The following is a 24,409-nucleotide window of genomic DNA, read 5'->3' on the forward strand; positions in this document are numbered from 1 at the left end:
GTTTTTTTCGCGGCATGAGCTTGATTTGTCGAATGTAGTTGTGTGTAAAAAAAGAAAGAAAAAAAAAAACCAAGTCGATGAGAGTTTGTGAAGAGGTAAAGCTTTCGCTGGTATGAAGTCGGCTTCAAGACAGGTACGGGTAGCGGAAGAATCTCTCTTCCGCTCAATTTGAGACAGCTAGCTACCTGCTTGGCTCTCATACCCTTTTGTTATGACTTGGATAGTTTATTGTTTTTCGTATCTGCTTTCCAATCTCTGTGCCCTTATTTCACCTGCACTATAAGAATCCTTCCTGTCGTATGTCTAAGACAAAGCTCGCCCTTCTAGCTCCCCAACCTTGCTCCGCATCATGGGATCTCAGGCCCCAACGTCTAGACTCCCCACTGCCGATCTCTTTTAAACGCTTGTCCAACGCGAAAACATTTGCAACGAGGTCACGATATGGCCTGCTCGAAATTTAGGCAGTCATGGCCCAAGGGCGTCGCGTGCCGCCAGATGTAACCCTACCCTCATTAAGCATCAATTTAGACCACATCTTGGCAAAACTCATCACAGCATGCAGTTGACAATTGACCGAGCGCCAAGAAAAGTCAAGTACCGACTTTCCATAAGCTAGATTCTCAAGAGGGAACCAGACGGGCTGCTCAAAGCCGTCTTGCGCAACTCCATATGCAGAGTGTCTTTCTAGAAGAAAGCCAGCAGCATTAGCTTAGTCCATGCAGTGATCTACATGCTTGGTCCTACTCACAGGGCTCTCGTACTCGCCAGTTGTGAGCCAATCGCCTTATACGCATGAGATACACAACAGTACTCGTAAAAAGCTAGTCGTTTTAGCTAGCTGCTTGTCACGACATGCCTGTATTGAACTGGCTTCTCAGAGAGTAGTGCTAGCTTTGATAATCCATATATACGAATGCGTGCTACCGAGATCGCTACCGAAGATGATAAATGGTCGGGAAAACGTAGCCAATTGCTTCCATGTTCCCGTCTGCACTTGTATATCAGCATTAATAGCATCATGTATTCTCTGCCATGTGGTGCCCCTTGCAGAGACTGAGAATGGAATGCAAGCTACCCCAACATGTAATTACGAAACTTAAACGAGTAAAGCAAGGGGCTAGTAAAAGACACGTCCAGAGTGCTGCTTTGCCCAAACCCCTGTCGATCAGACCGATTGTTTGAAACAAAAGGGCATTGTCTCCGTTACTCCGAAGATTCGTATGCTGGCCTCTCAACGTTTCGTGCGGAAGGGGGAGTCGACATGCTGAGACACTTCTCATTATCTCCTCCCTAAATGCTTCACTATACGAGAGGCTTCTTATACAAGCTAATTACATAGAGCGGATATAACGAAGCCATCATCCCACTTTCTGCCCTACTTACAATAGTGAGCGTGGCTCTATTTTTAGATCCCTTCAAAGGGATTACTTGGTATACGAGAAGATTCTTATTGCGCCCTAAGATCATAATATGCACAATTGTCACTTGAAGATGCCTCATGTTGTATAGCCGGGAAGACTGAATATCAACAGCCATGGACTGTTTCACCAGACTGCAGACTGTATTGTTTCTATCCTATTTTGTAAAAGGGCGTATATGTATTTCTTTAATAACACAAAAAAAGAGCAATTGCCCACGAGGCTCTCCAACGATAGCGCACTGGCATTGTCGTCAGTAGTTGAGCCTCGGTCCAAACACGCCGTCCCAGCGATGGCGTAGAAGCACTGTCACTGTCGAGATTTCTCATTCCGTACACATTCCACTCGTTAGACAGCGGGTATTAAACGCTGATGGGGTATCATATAAACTGTAAAAAGCAAAAAAATAAATGCAAAAAGGAAAAGAGGATACAAGTGTCGCACTCAAGCCTCTCCGTAACAGAGGGAGACGACACATGTGAATAATGTTGCGGGTGCCGAGGCATACGTTGCGAGATCCCTTGAAAATGGCCTAGAAGGGTAGCGCGAAAGCATTGCCACAACCAGGCCCTTCTCGAGTTCATATCGCTTCGCCCTCTGGAAAGTAGCGTGATGGTGTTGTCACCTTAACGGTCAAGGCAGCAACCCACCAGTGGCTACCTCGAGTGAAGAGGCGAGTGTGACCATAAAGAGGGGTCGTAGAGGCGGCTGAAGAATTAAAAAGAGTGTATATCAAGGATGCCCGTATAAGTGGAGAAGGCCCTCGAACAAAGGAAAAGGCAAAACGGCAGGTTGAACTACCCATGTAAGAATGGTAATTGTGGGGAGGTGAAGACGTCGTCAGTGCCAAGTTGTTGTTGTTGAAGGCTAAATCTTGGCTGTTGTTGCTGCCTTGAGTGATGACGCCTCACAGAAGGGCGATCTAGGCCTCTTGGGCTCGCCGGGAAAGCTTCCCGAAGCCGCGCTGCACAGCTTCCCGTCTTGCTGCGCCATCCTCGAGCGCATTGGGAGAACCAGTATTGTTAAGCCTGGAGCTAGGAGGATTTCCCACGACCTTTAGCAGGATCAGCATGACCAGGGAGCTAAGGATGCTAATGCCGAGGATTCCAATCATTGTAAGATTGCTCTTACGGAATCGATGGGGCCCCGGTTTGGCATCCTCAGGCCACCCAGTGTATAGAGCATATGTGGTGGTGACGCTGCCTAGATTTCCCAAGCCGGATACAAGAGCTGTTGCGGCTGCCACACCAACTTCACCATGCCGGCGTTGGAAGATTTCCGAAGTCCACGTCATGCAGATTGGGACGGTTGGTCCTAGACCAAAGCCCACCATCAGAAGGCCTCCATAGCGAGCCCACCCGTTTTGAACAGCAAAAGTCGTTGTCAATAAGCCGGCGATTTGGATGCAGACGGCTGCTGAGAAGAAGAAGGGCCTCAGACGATGAAAGCGGTCGGAAAGCGGCGTAACCAGGAGAATGGCGATCAAGTCCATCTAGAGGATACAATGTTAGGAGCAATAGGTGGATGGAAAAGATGCCAAGAAACTCACAATCCAGATAGGAGCAAAGAGTAAGCTAACGACAATGTCGCTCGCCTGTGGTTGGATTGAAGCAATGATCACCGATCCGTAGAGCTGAGTGCCGATTCCGACTCCGACTACTCCAAAGTACATCAGGCATAGAGGCCACAGCCGCCAGTCAAGCAGCACAAGGCAGAGATCCTTGACGCCCCATGGGCGAGCATGATACACGCGTCTGAGCTCAGAGTAATGAACTATGGCGTCTTCACCTTGGAGAACTTCAGGGGTGGCCGGAAGCCACTTGAACAGGCCGTTACGCTTCCTCGCCTCGCCTGGCGCCAGGGGTCTGTCAGGCAGCCACCATAGCAGCACAAAGCTCAAGACAACGGCAACGAGCCCGTAGATGAGAAACATCCATCTAAATCCAACCAAGCCTCCATCGCCATCCATGAGTTGGAATCCCGCCGAGACGAGGCCGACCACAGCCGCAGACACCTGCGAGGCGGTGAAGTACATGCCAATTCGCTTGGCTGTCCTAGATGGCGGATAAAATAGGGTCAGATAAAACGCCATGCCCGGCCACATGCCAGCGATCACCAAGCCCAGGAGGAAACGTAGCAGTTTGAGGCTCGCAGGGGACTGCACAGCCGCGAAGCATGACCCAACGACTCCAGTGGCAAAGACGATTCTAGCCATCCAGACCCGGGGGCTGAGCTTGCTCATGATGAGATTGGATGGGAAATCAAAGATGACGTAGGAGACATAGAACAGCGCAAGTGCCGTAGATACATCTTTGGGGGTGAGCCCAAGGACGGTCTCCAAGTCATGGCCCACGTCGCTGTTCATTGTCTGCGCAATGCCAATGTTGGAACGAATTGCTGAGCAAAGAAAGTACAGGATCCAGAAAGCTGGGGTTGAATTAGCTAGACTTCTCTGATGAGTGATCTAAGAAATAAAATGATACTAACGAGGGATAATCCTGCGATCAATTTTTCTGGCAGAGAGTCAGAGTTAGCTGGCAAATACTCCGTATAAGATTGAGGATGAGGCAAAGCCCAGTACCTGTAGACCTTCTCCACCGTTTCGCTGTCGTAGTCGGCCGGTCGGATATCACCCCCATCTCGACTCTCGGGACCACCATGAGATGATGCAGAGGGAGAGAACACAACACTTTCAGTGGTGTTTGGATTTTTAGAATCGCCATCAGGCGGTGCTGCTTGAGAGGCCATGGTGGACGGCGCTCAAACGCTGCAATGAGGGCTTATTTCCGACCGGCGCGACGATAAGAGCTCTGTGACGAAAAAGGCCGCAAAATATACTCAAATAAGAAAAGAGCCTATTTGAATAATTTGAGCTCTTTGAGATTTCAAACTTGGAAAAAAATAAGTAAATGAAAAATCAGAAAATGTTGGAGGAGAAGGATCCAGAGCTGGAAGAAAAGTGGGTGGCTCGATCTTGCCGTGATTAACCATCTCAACAATTCTGCCGTTTCCAACATAGCCGAGGGCTCTAACGGGACGGCGCCAGGCCAAGGATATACAAGGGCCGAGACCGGATAGCACAGATTATGGATACATGCATGGACTATTGGCAGTCTAATCAGACATCAATCCAGGAGGCAGAAAGGCTTTTTATCCTCTCTATCGTGCTGCATGGGCGATATTAGATGATGGCAATAGGTAATTGGTGCTGTCGCATTTCCAAGCTCGGTGAAGCTTCCTGTGGCTCGGCAATCGGATCTTGATAAGACATGCGGGTCCACAGCGTCGGATGCAGCTCGAGGGACGCTATACTCGCATAATAATAGCATGCGGTATGTGTATAAACGTCAAGCTGTAGAAGGATTGTAATTGGCCTTGTGTATCTCAAGAAATTCAGATATGTGAATCTTATTTCGCATTTTGTACATGGGGGCTCACCTTGGAAGCTCATACTTGTAGTTTGAGGTCTATAATAGCGGATACAGCTCTAATCCTCACTCTAATACTGGGAGCTCCGTAATTGTGGGCAGCACTGATTCAGCTTGCAGCATTGCTTTCGTGTCTCAAAATAGCATTGCTGTTTGACTCAAACTCTCGTCTTAAAGATGTCTGATTTGCTTTTATACTGTGACTTACAATGATTTATAATAGATGCTCCAGTGCAAGGTAATCACCATCTCCATCTATTTACACTGTGCACATCTGCAAATCCCAGCTAGTATATTCGGCTGCAGCTCCCACCGCTGCTGCCCTTGCATCGTGTCTGCCTGAGGATCTGACGCCAGCCTCACCTTCTGTCTACCTAGGTATATGCGTAAATGCCTGATATTCAAGTCACCACCCCCAACAGCCTCATTTTCAATCCACCCGTTTTTGCGGCTCTGCTGCAGAATTTCTTTCTCAAAAACCTTCATCAGGCCGCCTCAGGCCAGAGGTTCTCGACGTCTTATCAATGTCTTCGCCCAGAGCCTCTCACTGAATTTTGCCGCCTACGCCTCACATGGTTGGTCCTGATGCCTGTTCTTGCGTACAAGGCGACTGCCGGGTCTCTATCTACCTAGGTCATGCGGAGGATGGCCCTCCAACTTTCCGCATTTACACGGAATCTGTCATAGTTACGCACGCACAGGGTTATTTGCGGAACGTTTGTAACCACCGCCTGGAGTATCTCGTGTATGTCAAGTGACCACGAGAAGGGTGAAAAGGGGGGGTAGCAATCTCATCCAAAGGGCTTGGTTGGTCATGGCCTCACCCTCTCAACGATGTTGGCTGGATTTCTCATCGCTCCCATCTCCAGGCTGTACAACAAGGGTTATCCCAAGAAGGACCACCATCAACTTGCCAAATAGGCATCGCCGCTCAGCAGGATTTCGTCCTTCCGCTGTGGATAAACGCGGAGAGAACGCCAGGGGCACATGGGATGCCAGAGGCTTCCTCAAAGTCCTGCATAAGCCTCGAGGATCTTCGGCCCCGGCAGACTTTACTAGCCATCCATCAGCCTCCTGTTTATGAATCAGGCCGACGGCCACCTGGAAGCTGAAGCATTCGTTGGCCAGCTTCATCCTTTTCCCAGTCTAGCGTCAGCCAGCTAGCCAAGGAACACGACCAGCTGGGTCTCATCCCACGAGGCCCTACGCTTTGCGCAGGGCGTTCCGACATGGATGGCTTCTCTTTGTCTAGGCAAGCAAGCATACAGCTGTCTACCAAAGCTGGGGCGAGCTATGCCTGGCGCTTGCTGTTCACAAGGGAGGTCGTATCAAGCTATTGGGCCTACCTGGTTTACACAAAGGTGCCATACCAAAGCTAGCAATGCCTCGGTTGCCACCTGGTCGACCAAACATGAAAGCTCTCAAGCCGTTATGCCTTTCACTCAACCGGGCGCAGCGCGTTCTTGGTATAGTTTGCCCCGCGTGCGTCAGAACTTCCCAATGAGTCACTCGCTTGGAGAGCGCATCAAGATGGAGGCCGCGGGCTGATTATCTTTCATCTAAAACCAGTCACCCTAGAGACACCACCCCTCGGTGCCTAAATGAGCTCGGAACTTATTAAAGGGCCGAGGTAGCGCATCCAGTCTCACGGTTTATGGATAGATTGAAGCTTCAAGAGGGAGCTCAAAGAAACAGGCAGTCAACAGTGGAGTCTTTACAACGAAACCAGCTCAGCCACTTAGCCAGCCACGACGGCTCCTCGCCACAGCTCCCCTGCCACAGCTCCCCTGTCATACTGTAGCTAACTTGCCACAAGCGCCCTGCCACACCACGTGACCGCAGGGCTGACTAATGACCAATGACCTGCTCTCTGGGCGGAGCTGAAGAGGGCCTTGTGCAAAACATTCATACCAGAATTTTCAGGCCATCATCCCGACCTCGAACTAAGAGTACCAGCATCGACAGCCGGCCAAGCTACAATTCCCAGGTCGCAGAAACCACAAGCCAACGGCCAGCTGCCGCTCTTTGCCCTGGAGGCCGCACCTCGAGCGCAGCCTCTGCGCCCTTGTCACCTGGAGCGCCACTATCGCCGAGTCTCCAGCACATCGTTGAGCTTAAAGTGCTGTGTCGTCACCCGAAACTCCAGCTAGGGTACATCTCCGACTTACACGCCACCATGAGCGTCGCATACGAGCCCCGATCCTTCATTCATGAGGGCGCCTATCCCCCCATAGGCGACGAGCATGACCATGCCGCCGAACAACGCTTCACAGACTCCGATGTTGCCGAGCACCTCAGCCATTATACCGCAGAAGCGTCCATGCTGCCGGATGACAGAGGCGTCATGGGGGACGAAAGAGATATCCTAGTTGATGACGATGCTGTCGTTCAAGAAGCAGCTCAACTAGACCTCGACACACCAGAGTTCTCATCGCCTCTCCAGGTTGCACTACATGCGCCGCCGCTGCCAGATCCCATACACGAAAGCAAAGAGCTCCCACGAACCGACATGTCCTCTCCGTCATCGCGAATAAAGCCAATCATCAAGCCGGAGCGTGAAGTTCACAAGAAGTCGGATGGGAAATTCCACTGTCCTCTAGATGATTGTAAAGAGGAACTTCGTGCATTCTCGCGCAAATGCGAATGGAAGTACGTGAACCCCATCCCCCTCCCCCACTATCTGCCAAGTTCAAAACTAACGGCATACGCCCTATAGCAAGCACATGGACAAGCATGAACGTCCTTATCGCTGCCCGGCCGAAGGATGTGAAAATCTCCCTGGCTTCACATACTCTGGCGGTCTCCTCCGACATGAGCGAGAGGTTCATGGCAAGCACGGCGGCCCTAAGAACACTGTCAACTGTCCGCATCCCAACTGCAAGCGACATACTGGCAAAGGCTTCTCTCGACAGGAGAATCTTAACGAGCATCTTCGTCGAGTACATACCAACATGGATACATCGGCATCTCCTATTGAGGCCGCCGCCTCTCCTGACGACAATGAAAGCGAGAAATCTGGGACGAAGCGAAAACGCCGTCTAAGTAGCCAAGGTGGGGACGAGCTTTCTGATCTCCGCGAGGAGATCAAGCGGGTACGAGAGGAAAACGAGAGGCTCAAGTCCGAGGTGGACCAGCAACAAGAGCACTCTCTATCTATGATGGCGCAAATCGCGGAGCTGCAAGATGCGCTAAATCATAGCCTTAATCCTCATGGGCTCGGAGCCCCCACGGCACAGATGATTTAGGAGCCTCTATCCGATGCGCTTTGCTCCTCCTGCATAATGCATAATGTGGCAGATGAGACACCAGATTGCTATATGTCAACATGAATCCCATGAGACTCATAAAGCACACACTCCCCGCTCTGTATTTTTTACCCCCTTCATCTCAACTCTTCCCCTTTTCTCATTTTGACACACATATATCCCATCTTCCACAAAGACACAATTATATAATTCATAGACTTGTCCCCCCCCCCTTCTCTCTCTTCTCCTTCCCCTTTTCACGATTCCCTCAATCTGCTGGAACGATCAATGGGATCAACTATCACCTATACAATGAACGCATATCAGGAGCTAACGGGTTTCTTTTCTTTTTCTTTTTTCTTTTCTTTTCGTTTCTACATTAGGGCGGGTGTCTCTGTTATTTAGAAGATGGACATTATTATCTTTTACATGTATTTCCCCCCAAGGCGTTTTACAGGGTATCAGGAACAGGGTGACAAGGGGGGAATACGGGCATCCACGATATCCCAAGGTTTTTTTTTTAACGCTTTCGCTGCATTTGAAAGACTGGCTAAAGGTTGGGGTATTTGCCGGGGAAAACAGATCCTCCGGAAGGGCAGGCAAATGGACATGAATTTGTTAAAGGATGAACCGTGGAAGCAGGAGAGGTTCATCCTGTGTATAAGTGTTATACAGCGCTAGTTTTCTTTTTTTCTTTCAGATTTTTTGTAACTTAGATTCACTCACCTCTACGTGGTACTGGACTTGGCACTGAAGACGAACCCCTTGCTTTGCAGTGGTTCAAATCGTTCATATATACCCATTTCTCTGTATTATATTCCCCCTGTTTTCAAGCAATCGTGATGATTTCATTGCCAAGTATTTAGTTTTGACAACCTGACCAATGAAGCTGTCAACTCAACCCCCAATAGAGGACACAATCATAGCTGATAGAAATCATTTGAATGATTGATGGGCTCCCAAAGCTTACAAAAATCTCACGTGTATAATATATATACCAATCTCTGTTTCCCCTCCAAGCCGTACTCCTCCCAATGCAAACAAAAAAAAAGAAACACAAAGCACCAAAGCGAAAAAAAAAAAAAAGGCCGACCCATCATCAGATAAAAACGCTTCAAAACAAATCATCCCATGAAAAAAATCCAAGAGTTTTTTCTTCCTCCCATTGCTGCTCGTCATTCTATATACACACACACGCAATACGATTTTCGTCAGCGCCGTCTCGAGATTTCCTTCCCCCTTCTCAACCATTGCTATTCCTTTAGCGGGCTCGTATGATGAATCTCTTTGTCCCCCCAACTCTATTGATTTTATCACATTTCCTTCTTTTCCCGAATCTTCCACTTTTTTTTTTTAAATCATACTCTTCTCCCCTCAAGACTGGCTCTTTGCTTTTCCACAGTAACCTCAAACATGGCACCAAAAGACCTTACTCCTTTTGACTCTTTTAGAGATTGAATGTGAAGAGAGGAAAGAAGGTGAAAAGACAGAGAAAAAAAGCACAGCACATCAGCTCCTACCATCTCACCCCATGCCATCTGACCTACACAGCATGGATATAATTGGCTGGGACACTGGCCGTCACGCCAGCCTTTTCGACTTCCGCCCAGCCGTCGCCGGGGTCGTCCTTGATCAGCACAAAACGCTCGCCCTCCGTCATGGAATGCTCGGCTTCGCTCTGTGCCACGTAGTCGTACAGGGCTTCTACGTATCGCAGCTTCTTGGCACCTCGCTTGGGCGCCACCGCAGGGCCCTTCTTCCTCGAAGCGGCGGCTATTGATGATGTGGTTGACGTGGAATAAACAGAGGAAGGACGGGCCGATGCGGCGGGTGTTGATGGCGCAACGTTGAGATCGATATATGTCGCTGGTACGAGACCTTCCTTATAGCCATCGCGGACCTTGACCCAGCCAGTACCATCTGTAACACGCACATGTATCAGTTATCAGGGACTTTCAAAAGAGAGAAGAATTCGTTGGCACTCACCATCTGCTTCCAAGACCACCACTTCCTTGCCTTCTGCCACCGATAGCTCTCCATCTCCACCGGCATCGAACTGATAAAGCATCTTGCCCTTCTTTTCTTCCCTCTCTGCAATGCCATTCGTGCTACCCGCTGGTGGTTGCGAGATATATGCCGTGGGAGGAGGCGCAATTACTCTGTTCCTCTTTGGGGGAGCCGCACCACCAACTGCAGCGACTGCAGCAGCTTTGGCGGTTGCCGCAACAGGTGTGGTCGCCTTGGGTGGCGTTTCGGAAGGCGTGTCTTCTGATGGCGTCTGTGGTGCGGACACGACGGACTGCCGTAATGACTGTGAGCTTGCCGAGTTCATGGTATTGGATCGTGTGAGGTTGTCTTCGGAAACGTGCGCTGGAGATGCTGCATCAGGTGCGAGAAGCCTGTTAGTGGCAGCCTGGCGCTCTGCCTTGATCTTCTTTCGCTCTTCCTTATTCAGCTCGCCAGGGCAGTCCGCAGGCACCTTCATCTCGCACTTGCTGTGGCATGTATAACCGCAGTCTCGACAGTCAAATCCCTTTGCGCTCAAGCCCCAGATGCGATCTCCGCACAGGTCGCAGTTGGTTGGTATCTTGAAGGTTTGGCCCTTAAAGTTGTGATTTTTAGCCCCCAGCGTAACGTCACCAACTGCAGAGGTAATGGTGGTGGTTTCAACTTCAGCTGTAAGTCGCTTCTGGTCCACAGCAATGAGATTTTCTTGCAGAGCGAATAGTGCGCGGATAACTTCAACTTCGTCCTTCTTCTCTTTGCCTTCTCGGACACGTTGCTTGAGCCGCTTAACGGTATCGACTTCTCTTCGTTGCTTGTCCACCTCTCTCCGCAGCTCAGCCAGCTGAGACTTGGACTTTGTTAGTACGTTGCGCAGGTAAATCTTGGCCGTCTCATCCACAATCATGAGGTCGTCATCGTGCCAGACGGGGCTGGCTTCAAAGACCTTGTCCGGCGGCTCATGGAAGGCGCCCATGTTGTGGCGCATATACATCATGGAATCCAGATGGGGCAGGTTGCGCTGGATTTCCTTGCCTTGGTGCTCGATGAGTCCGTTGCTCTGTTGAAGCATGGCAGTCTCCAGCCGAGTTGCTACGTCCCACAAAAAGTTGAGCTTTAAAGTTCTGAACTCGTTCAAATCTTGCATGCTATCCATGACCTCGGGGATGTACTCGTGGTAGTATTTTTCCTTTTGCTTGTTGGTGACGTTGATGGCGATGAGATAGGTGTTTTTAGCATTGTTCATGTCAAAGAGCTGCTGTTGGTAGGCGCTCTGTGCCTTGGCCTTGTCGGCATGCGATTCGGTCTTCTTGCGCTTGCTCTCGAGGTCCTGGCATGTGTTGTCGTATTTGCCTTTGACTTTGCGCAAATCGGCATAGCAGGCATCGCGGCCAGCTTCGAGCTTATCGGCATATTCGGAATGGCGCTTACGCAGCTCGTCGAATCGGGCGTTGTAGAACTTTAGGGGTTCGGCGACCTGGGAGATAAGGTTACTCGCATAGCGATCGTGCTCGGTGGCGCGGGATTCGAGGGTGGTGAGCTGAGTAGACCATGTGGTTAGGGAAGCACTATTGGCGCAGCATTGTCAGCGCCTTTTCACAACGTGTCATATCACGCCAAGCACAGCGTATATGCCGCACTCTCCATCTCTTGTCGCCGGAATCTCTCGGGACTCACCTCTCAAGAGAGCCTGGAGTCAAGGTCGGGTTGTCGCCAACGCTCAGGTTGGAGATTTTCTTGTTCTTCTTCTCAAAGTACTTCTTGGCCAGCGCATCGAGCTTTGCGCTGTATTCCTTTTCGATGGCGGCTCGCTCGCGGTAGAATTGCTGGATCTCGTCGAGCCAGGCGATTCCATTGCTGACCCAGGCGTTGGCGGATTTGAAGCCGTCCTAGAAACCGCAGAATTGGTCAGCATCGCGCCCAGAAGATGTATCACGATGGCGGCTCCAAGCAGCTCCAGCCTGGCCCCCGGCTGCTGTCTCCTGTTTGGCACCCTCGTTGCCCTGTATCCTTCTTCCACAGCTTCCACAGCTGCCACAGCCCCTCCATCACCAAACTCACACACGCACCTTGAGCTCTGCGCCAAAGGTAGGCGCAACGTCCACCTCGGCCATGGCGGGAGAAGCACAAAGACGCCTCACTGACACTGACGATGGTTCCGAATCGCGGCGCAAGTCATGCAATGCCGGCGTCTGTCCATGCACGGACAAGGCCACCAAAGCTGAGGGAGGCTAATGCTGGCAAGGCTCCAGCAACGTCGTCTCGCGAGTGGAAATGCAGCGACTGGCCGTTCCGGAAACGTGGGGAAAAAGAAGGCCAGATGTGAGATGGTCTTCGGCAGGATGGGGGGAGACGACACACGCGGCGTTTGCGACTTTATTGGGGCGCAGCTTGGAGTTGGTCAGGCAACTGGGGCGGGCAGCTTTCAGGGGGCTGCGGCGCTAGCTGGCGGCGGTTGGGCCCTGCAACGTGCTGAGTACCCCGCCAAATCTTCAGCGCTTCCCGCTCGAGCTCGGCGGCGCTACGGCGAAATAGGCGGAGCTGGTGTCTCATAGACGATGCTACTGTAAAAATACATGTATATAACATTAAGGATACCTTGGGTTTTATATCCCATCGTCAAAGTGCTTAAGAGAAAGGAAGAGCGAGAGATGCAAGATGCTGCAATACCGTGTGCATTCATAACTCTCAGCTAATCGTACATTGTGCAGGAAATATTCCCGGCTTATGTGCCCTCCATTCGCCACCTCCACGTAGACTACAGTGGGTATAATTCAGTGCTGCCGTTTGATGTCCAAGCTGCTGCATATCGCTATTTCAATGTAACCAAAGCTCTTCCTCCCGTGTCCCTTCAAGTTGACTTGAATCTCTTCTCTGACTTTTCCCTTCTTTTTTATTTCATCACAATTGTTGTGCTTCTCGTTTCGTTCGTCATGTCAAATTCCAACCCTCAGCCCTTGTCAGCGCGTCTTCAGGTTAGATCCCGCAACTCGACTCGGTTCCACCGTATGGCTCTCGACCCAGCACGACACGCCGTCTGGCGTATCCCACCGCGCGGGCTCGATTGGGGTGATGTGGTACTTGTCGGGGCCCTGAGTAGGTGATTCTTGTAACAGTTGGATGCCCGCTTGCGTAGCTTGGAACAGACAATCCCGGTTGGCGTCTTGTAGCTCTTCGAAGACGCCGAGAACGGTGACCGCCGCGCCGTCTTGGTGGAGGATGATGTGGACACGACGGTCTCTATCGTGGGGCACTCGGTATGCCATTGAAGCTTCGAGTTGCTCTCTTTATGTTGTGGGCAAAGGCAGTCGTCTTGTGTTGCTTCGTGGGCGTTGCTTGAGCATGAGTATAGTGGTTGTGATGATGATGATGGTGATTCTTGAGGGTTCTTCATCTTGAGAGCTCAAGTTGCGGGAGGCACACGAGTGATCATCCTCGAATGCTCTATGACGTAGGGCACTACTCCAAACAAGTCCAATCTTAGATCTGTTCCTATCGATAACCGAATGATACCAGCAACGGTAGCTCTGCATAGCCCTCTTTGAGGAATCTTATGTGCACTACAGCGTAGATGCTCATCATACATAACGTTAGTTTGAAGTCATCTTTCTTCTGCTGATTCCATCCTGCAATCTGATAGCTTGGGCTAATTCAGAGAATCGAGATCCGTGACGACATCAGCGCAAGCTAAATTTTGAGTTTCGGTTTGGAGTGTTTCCTGCTCGAGGCAACCCCTAAGGGTCTGTGGGGTAGCTTGCGCTTGAATCCCTAGGTACCAAGGAACTGCTAAATGATGCATTGCGTCTTGTCCAAGCTAAATCAAACAAGGGCCTTTGTTGTCTCGGTTCACTTCAACTTGGCAGAGCATATGGCGCCCCAATGTATTGTCCCGCTGCCGAGCCAGTTATCCACAAATAAGCAATGCGGATTGGTGCCCAACAAAGAGGGGCAGTTTCGACATATAATTCTTAGCGCCGCTATCCGGAAACAAAAGCTGTCTAAACAACACTTCAATCACTAATACACGCTGCAGTTACCCTGTAAACAGTCAATCGTAGTATCAAGGGCGCGCCTTGACTGGCTAGTCTATCCCTCAAGCCAATTGGAAGCCGCATGAAACCGCAGCCTCGCTCGTGTATTAAAACCACTTGTATACAGAGCTTCCCTCGATTATTGTCTATTTCCGGGCATCATAACCCAATTGGCATTCCGAGCTTGCTCCTTCTATAGCTTCAAACAGAGTAAGACAAATCCCTCGGCTGTACATTAGCGCGCAGCCTTCTGTCCCTCTCCCGACGCAATGCAATGCAACCATCCTCCATGCATCCCCGTTTATCACTGCTTATGCCTTTCTTGAGCCGATACTGCACGTCAGCCCCTCTCAATACCCCGATACTTACTCTTGTCCTTTCTCTTGCTTACAGATCTCTCTCGCCTTTTGCGGAATACTATAAAACCCTCTATTGACCCCCCCACCATGGCCTCCAGGATCGCCACCCGTCGCTTGCTCTCGCCCTTTTCCCGAGCTCAATTCCAGCGACCTTCTTTTATCCGCACAATGGCCACTTCAGAAGTTCGCCGCGCGTATGAGTTTCTGGTCATCCTCCCAGACAAGCCTGGCCCCGAGGCGCGGAAGAGGCGTCTCGAAGTGAGAGCGTACGTACATACCTATTCCCTCGGTTATGCAAGTAAAATAAGTAGGTAGTCAACTGACTATGAGCAATACAGTCAGCACTTCAAAGACATGACTCCTACCCTTGAGGGAGGCAAGCTAAAAATGGGCGGTACGTAAATCTTTCGAATCTTCCTCGACTCTTCAACCTTGTACACGGGTGCTAATCAAATGTCAATGTACAGGTGCCATTCTGCATGACGTTCCTGTTAATGACGAAGCCGAAAACATGGATTTTGCTGGCTCCGTCATGATTTTGGTTGCAGAGTCTGCAGAGGAAGCTAAAAACATGCTCAAGGACGATATCTACGTCAAGGCAGATGTATGGGATTTTGAAAAGGTGAGAATGACTTTAGCTGTTCTTCATTGAAGCAATAGAGACTGACACTATACACCAATCAGACCCAAATCTATCCCCTAAAGTGCGGATTCAGATTCCCCTTACAATGAAGGAAAGCGAAGCATTATATAGATAGCAAGGGTCGTGATCGATTCATCTGATCAAACGGAAAAAAAAAAAAAAAGTAAATGCCATCAAAGCAGATTAATAGTGATGTATCCGATGTCCCCGTTGGCCATCATCCCATCAGCATAGCTGATCAGACACCATCGCTGGACGGCCCCCATGTCTTCCAGACCCTTAAGAAACCCCAATGCAAAATGATAAAAGGGAAAGAAGAAGAAAGATTACACTAAACTCCCCAAAAAGCGACCCAACTAAGACTGACTTTTAAAAAAGTGTCAGAAAAATAATAGGCCCCAAAGAGTCCATTTCTCCAAGCCGCCATACGGAATGAACGGTTTGTGCCCCAAGTACCATTTAATTGCCATCAACAGAAGCCGCTGTTGCCTCTTCTGCTGCGACTCTCAAATCGTAGCTGAGGTCGAAACACTCAGCAAGGAGCTCACTAACACTACCTTGACCTTCGGGAATATCGCCATTAACAACAAACTTGCCGTCCACTCTGAGGTTATCGAGAGAGTTGAGCTATTTGAAACAAGTCAGTCCACTGTACAGTTATTCGCTTCAATATTGTAGTTCTCCAATGGTTCACACCTTCATGCTGTAAGGATACAGCTCTCTGACTGAAGAGACGCCGCCACTGTCCCTGACTTCAACGAGACATCTCTTGAGAGTTTGGAGCTGGTTATAGATGGGCAGAAGTGCCTCAGAAACCGGCTCTGAGGCTAAGATGAAAGAGTAAATGTAGGCGTAGCTTCGTCTCGTCAAATACAGCATCGTTCGCTGCGTGTACAGATCGGCTGGTCTGCCTCTGTCATCATAAAAGTTTCCGTTTTGTCGGCTTTCGTCAATCTTGTCCAGCTGGCGTTGGAAGTCATATAAATCTGTCTCGCGCAGAGCCCAGGCTTGTGTCAATGATAGCTTCTCCAGCTCGTTGCGAATACCAACCAGGGTGTTGTAGGTTGGGCGGAATGGCTCTGGCATGACTCCTTGTCTGCAGCAGATCAGTTAGACTGTTCAAAAGATATCCCCAGGTAGCGTCTCATATACGTACCTCTCCAATACTATCTCAGACCATTTGAGGCAACGTTGGTAGAGCTCTCCAGTCTCCACAGAGCCGGGGGGGGACAGATCCATCTTCGGCGACAAACTGGCCATCTTTACGCTTCTCTCCGATATCGAGTAGTTGCTTTCGAAACTTTTGAACTTCGTTGCTCGAGAACTATACAGGCCGAGTTGAGAACCTTGTTCAACACTTTTTTTCAAAGGGATATTCGTTTTGGTACATACCTTGGCCTTTGTATTTGCCAATGAAATGCATCGTATGATAGAAATCAGCTTCTCATGCGTTGCAAGCAGAGGCTCTCCGATGCGTCCTAATCGCTTTTGGAGGTTCTCTAATGTAGCCTGGCACTTCTCCACTCGCTTTGATAGGAGCTCGAGGAGATATGGGTAATTCTCAGCCTTGTTGTCGCGGGACTTTGCCTGGCTTATGCTTAGAGAAAGGTTTGCCAGCGTCGCCTTGATGCTCCCGAGATCCTTGGCTGAATAAAGATCGGCCTCGGTCAAGTGGTCAAGCAGTCTCTTGATGGTTGATGTTAATGCGTAGTTTGCGGGGATCTCGTTGTTGCGTCCGATAGTAAGGTAGAATAGGGACAGCAGTTGGAAGCAGCTCTCCAAGACTTTGTCAACTATTCGTTTATACATTAGCCCGCGTTTCCTCTCCCGCACGCTATCGAGCGTGATCTGACTTACGTCGATTTTCTTCCTTGCTCCCCGTCTCAGTACGGATCTCGTTGAGCTCTTTTACCCTTGTGATTGTCTCGTCATAGAGCGGGAGTATGTCTTGGCTTCGAATATATGTGGTACGGTCCTGCTTCAGGAGTAGGAGCTTGTCGCGGACGACAACAAGACTGTCCAGGATCGCCTGTTCCCGAGCATCTTGCGGCAGAGGTACAGCGGGGGTATCCATGCTGTGTTGTACAAGGTTGAAAGAGGATGGCAAAAGCTGCGCGATCACTCCAAAAAGCCGATTATGTGATGGCGATGGATAGACTTCGTCGACACGCTTGATTCCAGGTCTTCCGGGAACAGAGATATAGATATACGATCGATCCGATACCCGGTGCCGGGCTTCGTCGGCCAATTGATTGCCGTAAGGATCTGGACCGGGAAGATTTTCTCGGAGATGCCGCGGCGCGTATTCAGAGGTAACAGTTTTGTCGTGCAGTTCGGAAAAGAAGGCCAAAGGAGCAGGAATAGTATCCTGGATCGCAAACACAGAGAGTCGCAATACTGCCAACCTCGCTGCCTTGGTTCAATGCGCTGGTGGGGAAGCTGAGCTCCAAGGTGGGGTGGCTGTGGAATGCGTTTGGATGAGTTCAGACGGTGACGACGTTGCGCAGGTCGGGCGGCCTCGCCCTGTAGCGGGCCTGCACGCGCTGATTGGCTGGGCGCAAATGGAGCCGTCCGCAGCCAATCAGCGCCGACCCCCGCTTGCGGCATCCGAGCGGCACGCGGAAAAACCATTGACCCCAGCGCTTTAGGTCTTCAAGCCCTCCATCCGCCGGAATTTCGACCAGGGCAATTTTTTGTGGTCCCTCTACAGCCTTTTGTGGTGATAATTGATTTGTCCATAACCACTACTCTCTTCTCGTGCAGACTTGACATCTTCCCAAATCCGCACAGACAAATCTCACACAATGTCTACCGCCGAGCTCGCTTCTTCCTACGCGGCCCTGATCCTCGCCGACGATGGCGTTGAGATCACCGTGAGTGCTTCCATATCCCCGTCGCCTTGTCCCTCGTCTGGGGCGCAGAAATCTCGAAAAAAATAATTATGTGCCCCGCGAGCAAAGAGGCGACATGACATATAAAACGCCATGGGAATATTTCGTATACTAAACGATTTTTTTCTTAATTTTCTAGGCCGACAAGCTTCAGACCCTGATCACCGCCGCCAAGGTCGAGGTTGAGCCCATCTGGACCTCCATCTTCGCCAAGGTACGAATATCCAGAAACACACACAGACTCGACGAAAACAAATGAAAAACGCCGAATGAGAAATTGAATTATGGACGCTGACGAGTTATGGTTTTTCCCGCAATACAGGCTCTGGAGGGCAAGGACATCAAGGACCTCCTGGTCAACGTCGGCTCTGGTGGCGGTGCTGCTGCCGCTCCTGGTGCTGCCGCTGCCGCTGGCGGTGCCGCCGCTGAGGCCGCTCCCGAGGAGGAGAAGGTTGAGGGTGCGTACTGGCCGTTTTCCGGTTCCCATTATCCGGCAGACTGTGGAATTTATGTGCTAATAATTTTCTACAGAGAAGGAGGAGTCCGACGAGGATATGGGTTTCGGTCTTTTCGACTAAACAGCCAACATCATCTGTTGCGGCGACTGTTTTCTCTATTGCTTCTTTGTACTTCAACTGCAGGGCACTTCGGAGTCTTTATACACATCGATGGATGCATTCAGGATGGAGTGGGCGCCTATATCCCGCGTCCTGGGCAGAGTAGCTTTTTTCATAAGGATAATATGATTAATGCTCTCACACGACGGAGTTCACGCACGGAAGGGACAAATGGTCAACTGAATGACTCGGGAAGAATAAAAAGAATTTTTTTTGATCACATTTTTTGGAATTTTCTTGGTGACTTTTGAACTTGATGGGATTGGAAAAGAACATTTGAGATTGATGCTCGTGGACGCTATGTTCATCTAGTGGTTAAAGCTCTTGAATGTGCAACCCTTGGTTCGACAAAAGCGAAAAGGGTGCTCCCGCAGCCAGCCTGCGTTCAGTGCCTCCTCGTATTCCCTCCCTGCCAGCAGATCCATCCTCAACGGCATTCCAAAGCAGTCTATTTTACAATAACCACAGATGAAGGGACAAATCCAGCCTCCTTTAGCGTCTTGGACATGTCCAAATCGCCCTGGAACGTCTTTCGGGGGAACGTAGTCGTAAATGTCGTCACCGGCTGTCCAGTCTCGCTCTGTATCTGTTGCGCAAGCTCAAACAGCGTCGTCTCTGCGGGTAGCGTCTTCATGATATTGCCCGAGTCAGTCTGCAGCTTTAGCTTCGCCTCTGTGTGATCTGCCTTTGGTCGGGGGGCTGCAGCGGCAGCGGCCGGCGCAGCAGCAGAAGAGGAAGATGCGGCTTCGGGAGCTCTGCCTTCGCGGGCAGCTTTGGCCTCTTCGGCCTTGCGGCGACGCTCGGCCCTATCTTCTTCGATCTTGGCCTTGATTCGTTTCTTGGCCTCGGCTTCCTCAAGCTTCTCCTTGCGCTTTTGCATGGCCTCCTTGATTTGCTCTTTTCGTGCAAGTTCCTCCTTTGCCTCCTGGGTTTCCTTTGTGGATTTTTGTCGGATTTTCTATGCAAATGTTAGAGTGAGAGATGAGATGAGAGGGAATAGGTCATCACCTCATTGCGCTTTGCATCTTCCTTGTCCTTGTCTGCCTGAGCGGCCTTCTTCGCCTGGAGTCGCTCTCTCAGCTCTTCGAGCTTTGCCTTCTTCTCATCTTCTGTCAGGGGTGCAATCTCCTCAGTAGACTCGGAGAAATCTGTATGCTCACTATTTCAGCGTTAGCACAAACCGCCCGAGGCTGAGAAGAGTAGGGAGTGAAACGTCATACGTCTTGGTAGCATGGTAACTGGCCAAATCGGGGTTCCTAAATCGTTTGCCGCACTCATTGCAGATAAGCGACTTGGCAGACTGGCCGGATTCCAGCTCTGCAATCTTTGCCTTGGTCTCGTCCTCCTCTTCATCGTCATCTGGAGCAGCAGCTTGGATTTCCTCCAGCGATTTGTCTTGGTTATCCTCTAGCCACTGCAAGGCTCCCTGTACTGTTGTGAATTTGTAAGTAAAGACGTGTATGAGATGAGTCGCCGGAGATGCTGGGAACATGAGGCCACTTACGCCCTCCAGACTTTTTGACGGCGAGTTCGGCTCGAGCTCGCTCAAAGCCCATGTCAATGAGGGTATCTAGATCGGAAGCCATGTTTGCGATTCTTGAAGTTTGGAGAAATCGGGGATGATGAAGTTGGGGGCGTGGCCTTGGATGATGAAATAGGCGTGAAGGCAATGAGCGAGTGTGGGGTAGAGAACGGCAGCAGCTCTCAGAATGGGAAGTGGAGTGGGGGCAGCGAGGATGGAAGAGAGTAGTAGTGTATGTAGCTGCCCTGAAGATTGGGCTTTGAAGATCAGGTAGTAGTGATGTGAGATAGAAGAAGGGAGAGAGAGACAAAACAAAGTGCATTGAATTTGGTAAGCGGCTGCTTGACGCTGGCTGAGCTTTGTAGGTACCTAATGTGCTGTAACTTGCAGGCTTTTAGGTACCAACAGCTACGTAAGATGGCGTCAACGCCACTGACAGAGCAGCTGCATACATTGTGAATTGAAGTTGCACGCTTGGAGCCATTGAACTGTGTGAATACCTGCCTACTAGGTTAATAGATGAAAGATTGTTACAAGTGACAGTAAAAAAGGGCAATGCACTTTAATGGTTTGCCATGGAGTACTAAGATTTTATCATGTGATGGCCATCAAGCAGCCAATACGCTGTATTAGTACCTCCCGCTGAAGGTACGCAACATTTAGAGCTCCATGACTTGTCTGGACTGCCACACGTGAATGCATCACACGATGCTAATCGAGTATATATCGAGTGCACTATCTGCCAGCTAGATGGTATAATCATCGTGACTTTTTGTCTTATTTTTCTACTCACCAAAGAGACATACTCGAAGATCTACTTCGTATATCCGTAGAAGCTTGAACACTGTCCATCGCCCTGCACGGACCCAACGTCCCTGAAACCCGGCTTAGTCATGCCCGCAATCTTCACTCAGGCCAGCTCAGCCTCGCCAGCCAATCTCGATACAGGGGCCCCGAAGCCGAAGCGACATGCCATCAATCACGTCTCCAGAAACGTCTCCAAATCACTTCTTTGTAATCACACAATAGCCCGCGTGCCCGACTTTCACCAAGCACACGCTTTCATTTCTCCCACGCCACTCTTGCTCGCATTATAACATTTTTTTTGTGACATACGAGGCTCTTTTCCCCCCTTCCTCTTTCTTGTTTCTCCGTGTCTCCCTTTTCTGCTGTTCAACTTAAATTCTATTTCCGCCGCGTTTCCCCGCCGAACCAGCGCCATCGATCTAGACACGACGACATCTTCTCCTCCCGACCCGTGGCTCGCCTGCCCTCGATCTAAACCCGAGAATCTCCCTACAGCCTCCTTCTAGCTCAGCAGCAGCTTGTTATCCGCCTCCTACTCCGCCATGTCGGTCGAAATCGAGCCCCTTGAGCTGTCATTTAGACGTATGTTTGTCTACGCCTTTCTCGTGTCCATTAGGACACTTGGACGTCAGAATAACCGTTGACGGGTCGGCTGTGCACAGGGCCCTTTACTGTCGAGGTCTCGCAGATCTTGAAGATCAAAAACCCAAGCTCATCGCCCTTGGCCTTCAAGGTATGCGGCTATGCAAATATGCCACCTTTGGCTTTTTCTTTTTCTTTTTCTTCAGCTCTCTGCTTTGACCTACGCCCGCTTGTGGATACCTCCTGTTTCATCATGATCCCTGTTAACAAACATTTCTCCAGGTTAAAACTACGGCTCCTAAGCAGTACGATTAATCCTCCCGTTGCGATTCTGTGCTGGCTCGTTGGAAGCAAGATTTGACAATTTCCCCCCTTTTACAGATATTGTGTTCGACCAAATGCGGGCCGTATCGAGCCTGGGCAGGACTTTGATGTCACTGGTACGTTGGAATACTACAGGCGAGCAGCAGGTCTCATTTTGTGGCTGACACTGGCATAGTCCTCCTGCAGGCCATGAAGGCTGATCCTCCGCTGGATGCCAAGTGCCGAGACAAGTTTCTCGTCCAATCCGCCCCCATCACTCCCGACAAGGAATTCGCTCCCATTGCCTCAGTGGTAAGCCACCGCCTCCATAGCATCCATTATCTAGAGGCACAAAAACTAACATTCCTACGCCTGTAGCTCGAGTCTACAGACAAGGCCGCCATATTTGAACGAAAGATCCGAGTCAACTGGCTTGCTGCCGGCGACAGCCCCGACCATGGCCCCAGTGCAGCTCTCGCAGTTGCGACACCCATCAAACAAGCAGCGGTGAATGGAGTGCGTATAAATCTCGGTCCCGGCTAAATTCTGTTCATGCAACTAACAGCAGCCCACCAGTCTTACGACACTCCCGAACCTACTCGAGCTTATTCATCTCCAAGCGGCGAAGGAACCCCCGCACCACCCCCGTATGACGAAAAGGACGACGACGACTCCAGGCCCCAAACCGCAAAGTCGGCCGCTTCCAAGACTGCTTCTGCCGTTGCCGGCACACTGCAGTCAGGCACCGACGAGCTCAAGGCCAAGATTGCCCAGCTTGAAGCTGAGTTGGCAAACTACAAGAATGGCGGCCTGAGACAGCGTAACGTCAAGGGTAGCTCAGGCAGTGAGAAGGGTGCTTCCGGTGCAGTTGCTCAACAAACCAAGCAAGGCGTCGAGGGTGTGCCCGTTCAAATTGCTGCTATTTTATGTCTCGTCAGCTTCCTTCTTGCCTACATCTTTTTCTAAAATTTAGGCCTATCTTGATGATGAGCAACACGCAACTTTGTGTTTTTTTTCCCTAATCTGATAGAGGCGAGAGGCATGAGAGGAGGATCAATTATAGGAGTTATACCTGCTGCATTGGAGAAGCATCGCTGCCTAACACTGGATGCCTGATTTTGAAAAATACATGTCCAACGGCAATATTCAGTCTTGATGACGACAGACAGGGCTTCTTTTGGGCGCATAATCGTCACCATTCTACGTAGTGGAATGTGGGATAACGGCGGCGCATTCACCTTAGGGGACGGGGGGTTTTTGATTTTTTTTTGCTTGTACGAAAGTTGAGAAAGGAAAAAAGCTGTGCGAGAGCCATGGGTAGGAAGTGCGCAGTAATGGGATTCATGGCATACTTTCCGTATATCTTGGGCAAAGAATACGGTTGGCTGTGGAGGAAGCAGGGCTAGCATCACTGACGTTTGACCTCTCGAAGCTATTTTTGAGTGAGTCGAGCTTTGTGTCGCGAGTTCTCTGTACTTTAACTCTTTTTTTTGTCTTTGTTTTTTATTTGTTTTCTTGGCAATAGTTTCTAGTATCTGATAGGCGTGCCTTTGATCCTTGTTCTTCTTCCCTTTTTCCTGTTCTTTTTAAGTCTTATTGATTAAGCAGTTTCGAATGAGAATTATTGCCAGAGTCGACGGTTGCAGTACAAGTCCATCAAGAAGAAACCACCATCCTAATAGCGACACTAATCGGTAATGCAGGCGCGCAACAGAGCAGCTACAATAACCATCCTACTAGGCTTTTCGAAAAGATCATCTTTTGAAGCAAAAATGGTTAGTATAAAAGGCCAGGCGCTCCTTGATGCATACCCTCCTTTCATGGCTGCATAAAAAGACGGTCATGCAAACAATAATGGCGGGTGGTCTATAGCAGCGCGCTTGGTTCAAAAAACCCAGCGCGATGATCCAATGGATTTTGAATGGGTAGAAAGCGATGTGAGTGTCGGAGAGCCTGGGAGTACGCCTACAATTTGCCTCTGAAGTTGGCGGCCTAACTTGGTGTGCCAGCCAGCGAAGGTATTGCCCCCTTGCCTCTTTATACGATCCTTTATACGATCCTTTATACGATCCTTTATACGATCCTTTATTTCTTTTTGCTCAACGGCTTCATTCATAGAAAGGCTCTATTAATCTCTATTTACTCTTTTATCGCTCATCTTGAGTAAGGGTATATATATTCTAAACGACATATAAAAACCAAAAAAAAAAAAAAAAAAAACCACCCAATGTTTTCCGTGACGTTACTTAATAAGTGGATGTTATCTTGAGATAAAGTTGCTCTCGAGTCTCCCCGAAAACAGCAAACGTAACCCTTTCAACATTACTACAGTTGCCAAATACTTTTTTGAAATAGCAGCAGTAGCAGCAACAATAGCGGCAGCAGCCTATGTTACAGCTGGAGTGTTGAATAACATAATCGGGGTGCTGGATAACTTGTCTCTACAAAAAAACTACAAAGAGGGCGAAGCAGCGAGATGTCAGGCAGCGGTGCTCAAGTCTTTCAACAAGCAGCTTCCAGGCCTGCTCGATGCCACTCACAACTTACTCGACAGTGGCA

At 49.9% G+C, this 24,409-nt stretch overlaps 9 protein-coding genes across 10 annotated transcripts; 4 read left to right on the plus strand and 5 right to left on the minus strand.

Annotated features, from left to right (window-relative positions):
* Window positions 1-1,514: 1,514 nt before the first annotated feature.
* On the minus strand, window positions 1,515-5,050 carry TrAtP1_007006 (uncharacterized protein). Of its 2 annotated transcripts, XM_014082201.2 has the most exons (4): window positions 4,000-5,050; window positions 3,906-3,931; window positions 2,968-3,845; window positions 1,515-2,910 (listed from the first exon to the last, which is right to left on the minus strand). In XM_014082201.2, the coding sequence occupies exons 1-4, from the start codon at window positions 4,164-4,166 to the stop codon at window positions 2,341-2,343; spliced, it is 1,641 nt and encodes a 546-aa protein (XP_013937676.1). In that variant the 5' UTR covers window positions 4,167-5,050; the 3' UTR covers window positions 1,515-2,340. The 2 variants fall into 2 exon arrangements, with proteins under 2 accessions (XP_013937676.1, XP_065969439.1); XM_066113353.1 differs by having other exon boundaries at window positions 2,968-4,770; window positions 4,872-5,050.
* A 1,654-nt stretch (window positions 5,051-6,704) lies between these two features.
* On the plus strand, window positions 6,705-8,091 carry TrAtP1_007007 (uncharacterized protein; the record flags this gene model as incomplete). Its single annotated transcript, XM_014082200.2, has 2 exons — window positions 6,705-7,495; window positions 7,563-8,091. The coding sequence occupies 2 exons, from the start codon at window positions 6,705-6,707 to the stop codon at window positions 8,089-8,091; spliced, it is 1,320 nt and encodes a 439-aa protein (XP_013937675.2).
* Window positions 8,092-9,634: 1,543 nt separating this feature from the next.
* Window positions 9,635-12,209, minus strand: TrAtP1_007008 (uncharacterized protein; the record flags this gene model as incomplete). Its single annotated transcript, XM_014082198.2, has 4 exons — window positions 9,635-10,011; window positions 10,078-11,663; window positions 11,773-11,984; window positions 12,165-12,209. The coding sequence occupies 4 exons, from the start codon at window positions 12,207-12,209 to the stop codon at window positions 9,635-9,637; spliced, it is 2,220 nt and encodes a 739-aa protein (XP_013937673.1).
* Window positions 12,210-13,055: 846 nt separating this feature from the next.
* Window positions 13,056-13,361, minus strand: TrAtP1_007009 (uncharacterized protein; the record flags this gene model as incomplete). Its single annotated transcript, XM_014082197.2, has 1 exon — window positions 13,056-13,361. The coding sequence occupies one exon, from the start codon at window positions 13,359-13,361 to the stop codon at window positions 13,056-13,058; it is 306 nt and encodes a 101-aa protein (XP_013937672.1).
* A 1,211-nt stretch (window positions 13,362-14,572) lies between these two features.
* TrAtP1_007010 (uncharacterized protein) lies at window positions 14,573-15,217 on the plus strand (the record flags this gene model as incomplete). Its single annotated transcript, XM_014082196.2, has 4 exons — window positions 14,573-14,751; window positions 14,824-14,879; window positions 14,953-15,107; window positions 15,170-15,217. 4 exons carry the CDS (start codon window positions 14,573-14,575, stop codon window positions 15,215-15,217), a joined length of 438 nt encoding a protein of 145 aa, XP_013937671.1.
* A 370-nt stretch (window positions 15,218-15,587) lies between these two features.
* TrAtP1_007011 (uncharacterized protein) lies at window positions 15,588-17,202 on the minus strand (the record flags this gene model as incomplete). The annotated part of the gene is made up of 5 exons (XM_066113354.1): window positions 15,588-15,755; window positions 15,825-16,224; window positions 16,319-16,452; window positions 16,521-16,921; window positions 16,986-17,202. 5 exons carry the CDS (start codon window positions 17,200-17,202, stop codon window positions 15,588-15,590), a joined length of 1,320 nt encoding a protein of 439 aa, XP_065969440.1.
* Window positions 17,203-17,932: 730 nt separating this feature from the next.
* On the plus strand, window positions 17,933-18,597 carry TrAtP1_007012 (ribosomal protein P1; the record flags this gene model as incomplete). The annotated part of the gene is made up of 4 exons (XM_014082194.2): window positions 17,933-18,001; window positions 18,159-18,233; window positions 18,342-18,477; window positions 18,551-18,597. The coding sequence occupies 4 exons, from the start codon at window positions 17,933-17,935 to the stop codon at window positions 18,595-18,597; spliced, it is 327 nt and encodes a 108-aa protein (XP_013937669.1).
* A 487-nt stretch (window positions 18,598-19,084) lies between these two features.
* TrAtP1_007013 (uncharacterized protein) lies at window positions 19,085-20,222 on the minus strand (the record flags this gene model as incomplete). The annotated part of the gene is made up of 4 exons (XM_014082193.2): window positions 19,085-19,594; window positions 19,645-19,795; window positions 19,857-20,067; window positions 20,141-20,222. The coding sequence occupies 4 exons, from the start codon at window positions 20,220-20,222 to the stop codon at window positions 19,085-19,087; spliced, it is 954 nt and encodes a 317-aa protein (XP_013937668.1).
* A 1,285-nt stretch (window positions 20,223-21,507) lies between these two features.
* TrAtP1_007014 (uncharacterized protein) lies at window positions 21,508-22,816 on the plus strand (the record flags this gene model as incomplete). Its single annotated transcript, XM_014082192.2, has 7 exons — window positions 21,508-21,547; window positions 21,628-21,698; window positions 21,830-21,852; window positions 21,929-21,987; window positions 22,047-22,162; window positions 22,229-22,366; window positions 22,427-22,816. The coding sequence occupies 7 exons, from the start codon at window positions 21,508-21,510 to the stop codon at window positions 22,814-22,816; spliced, it is 837 nt and encodes a 278-aa protein (XP_013937667.1).
* Window positions 22,817-24,409: the final 1,593 nt, after the last annotated feature.

Source organism: Trichoderma atroviride, chromosome 3 (assembly GCF_020647795.1).
Source record: "Trichoderma atroviride chromosome 3, complete sequence".
Classification (NCBI taxonomy): domain Eukaryota; kingdom Fungi; phylum Ascomycota; class Sordariomycetes; order Hypocreales; family Hypocreaceae; genus Trichoderma; species Trichoderma atroviride.

What these genes read in the sequence shown, in the direction of transcription:
- TrAtP1_007006 (XM_014082201.2), bottom strand. Translation starts at nt 4,166, where the DNA reads ATGGCCTCTCAAGCAGCACCGCCTGATGGCGATTCTAAAAATCCAAAC. An exon ending in TGATCGCAGGATTATCCCTC is followed by an intron (nt 3,846 to 3,905) that starts GTTAGTATCATT and finishes ATTCAACCCCAG; the next exon opens with CTTTCTGGATCCTGTACTTT. An exon ending in TCTTTGCTCCTATCTGGATT is followed by an intron (nt 2,911 to 2,967) that starts GTGAGTTTCTTG and finishes TGTATCCTCTAG; the next exon opens with ATGGACTTGATCGCCATTCT.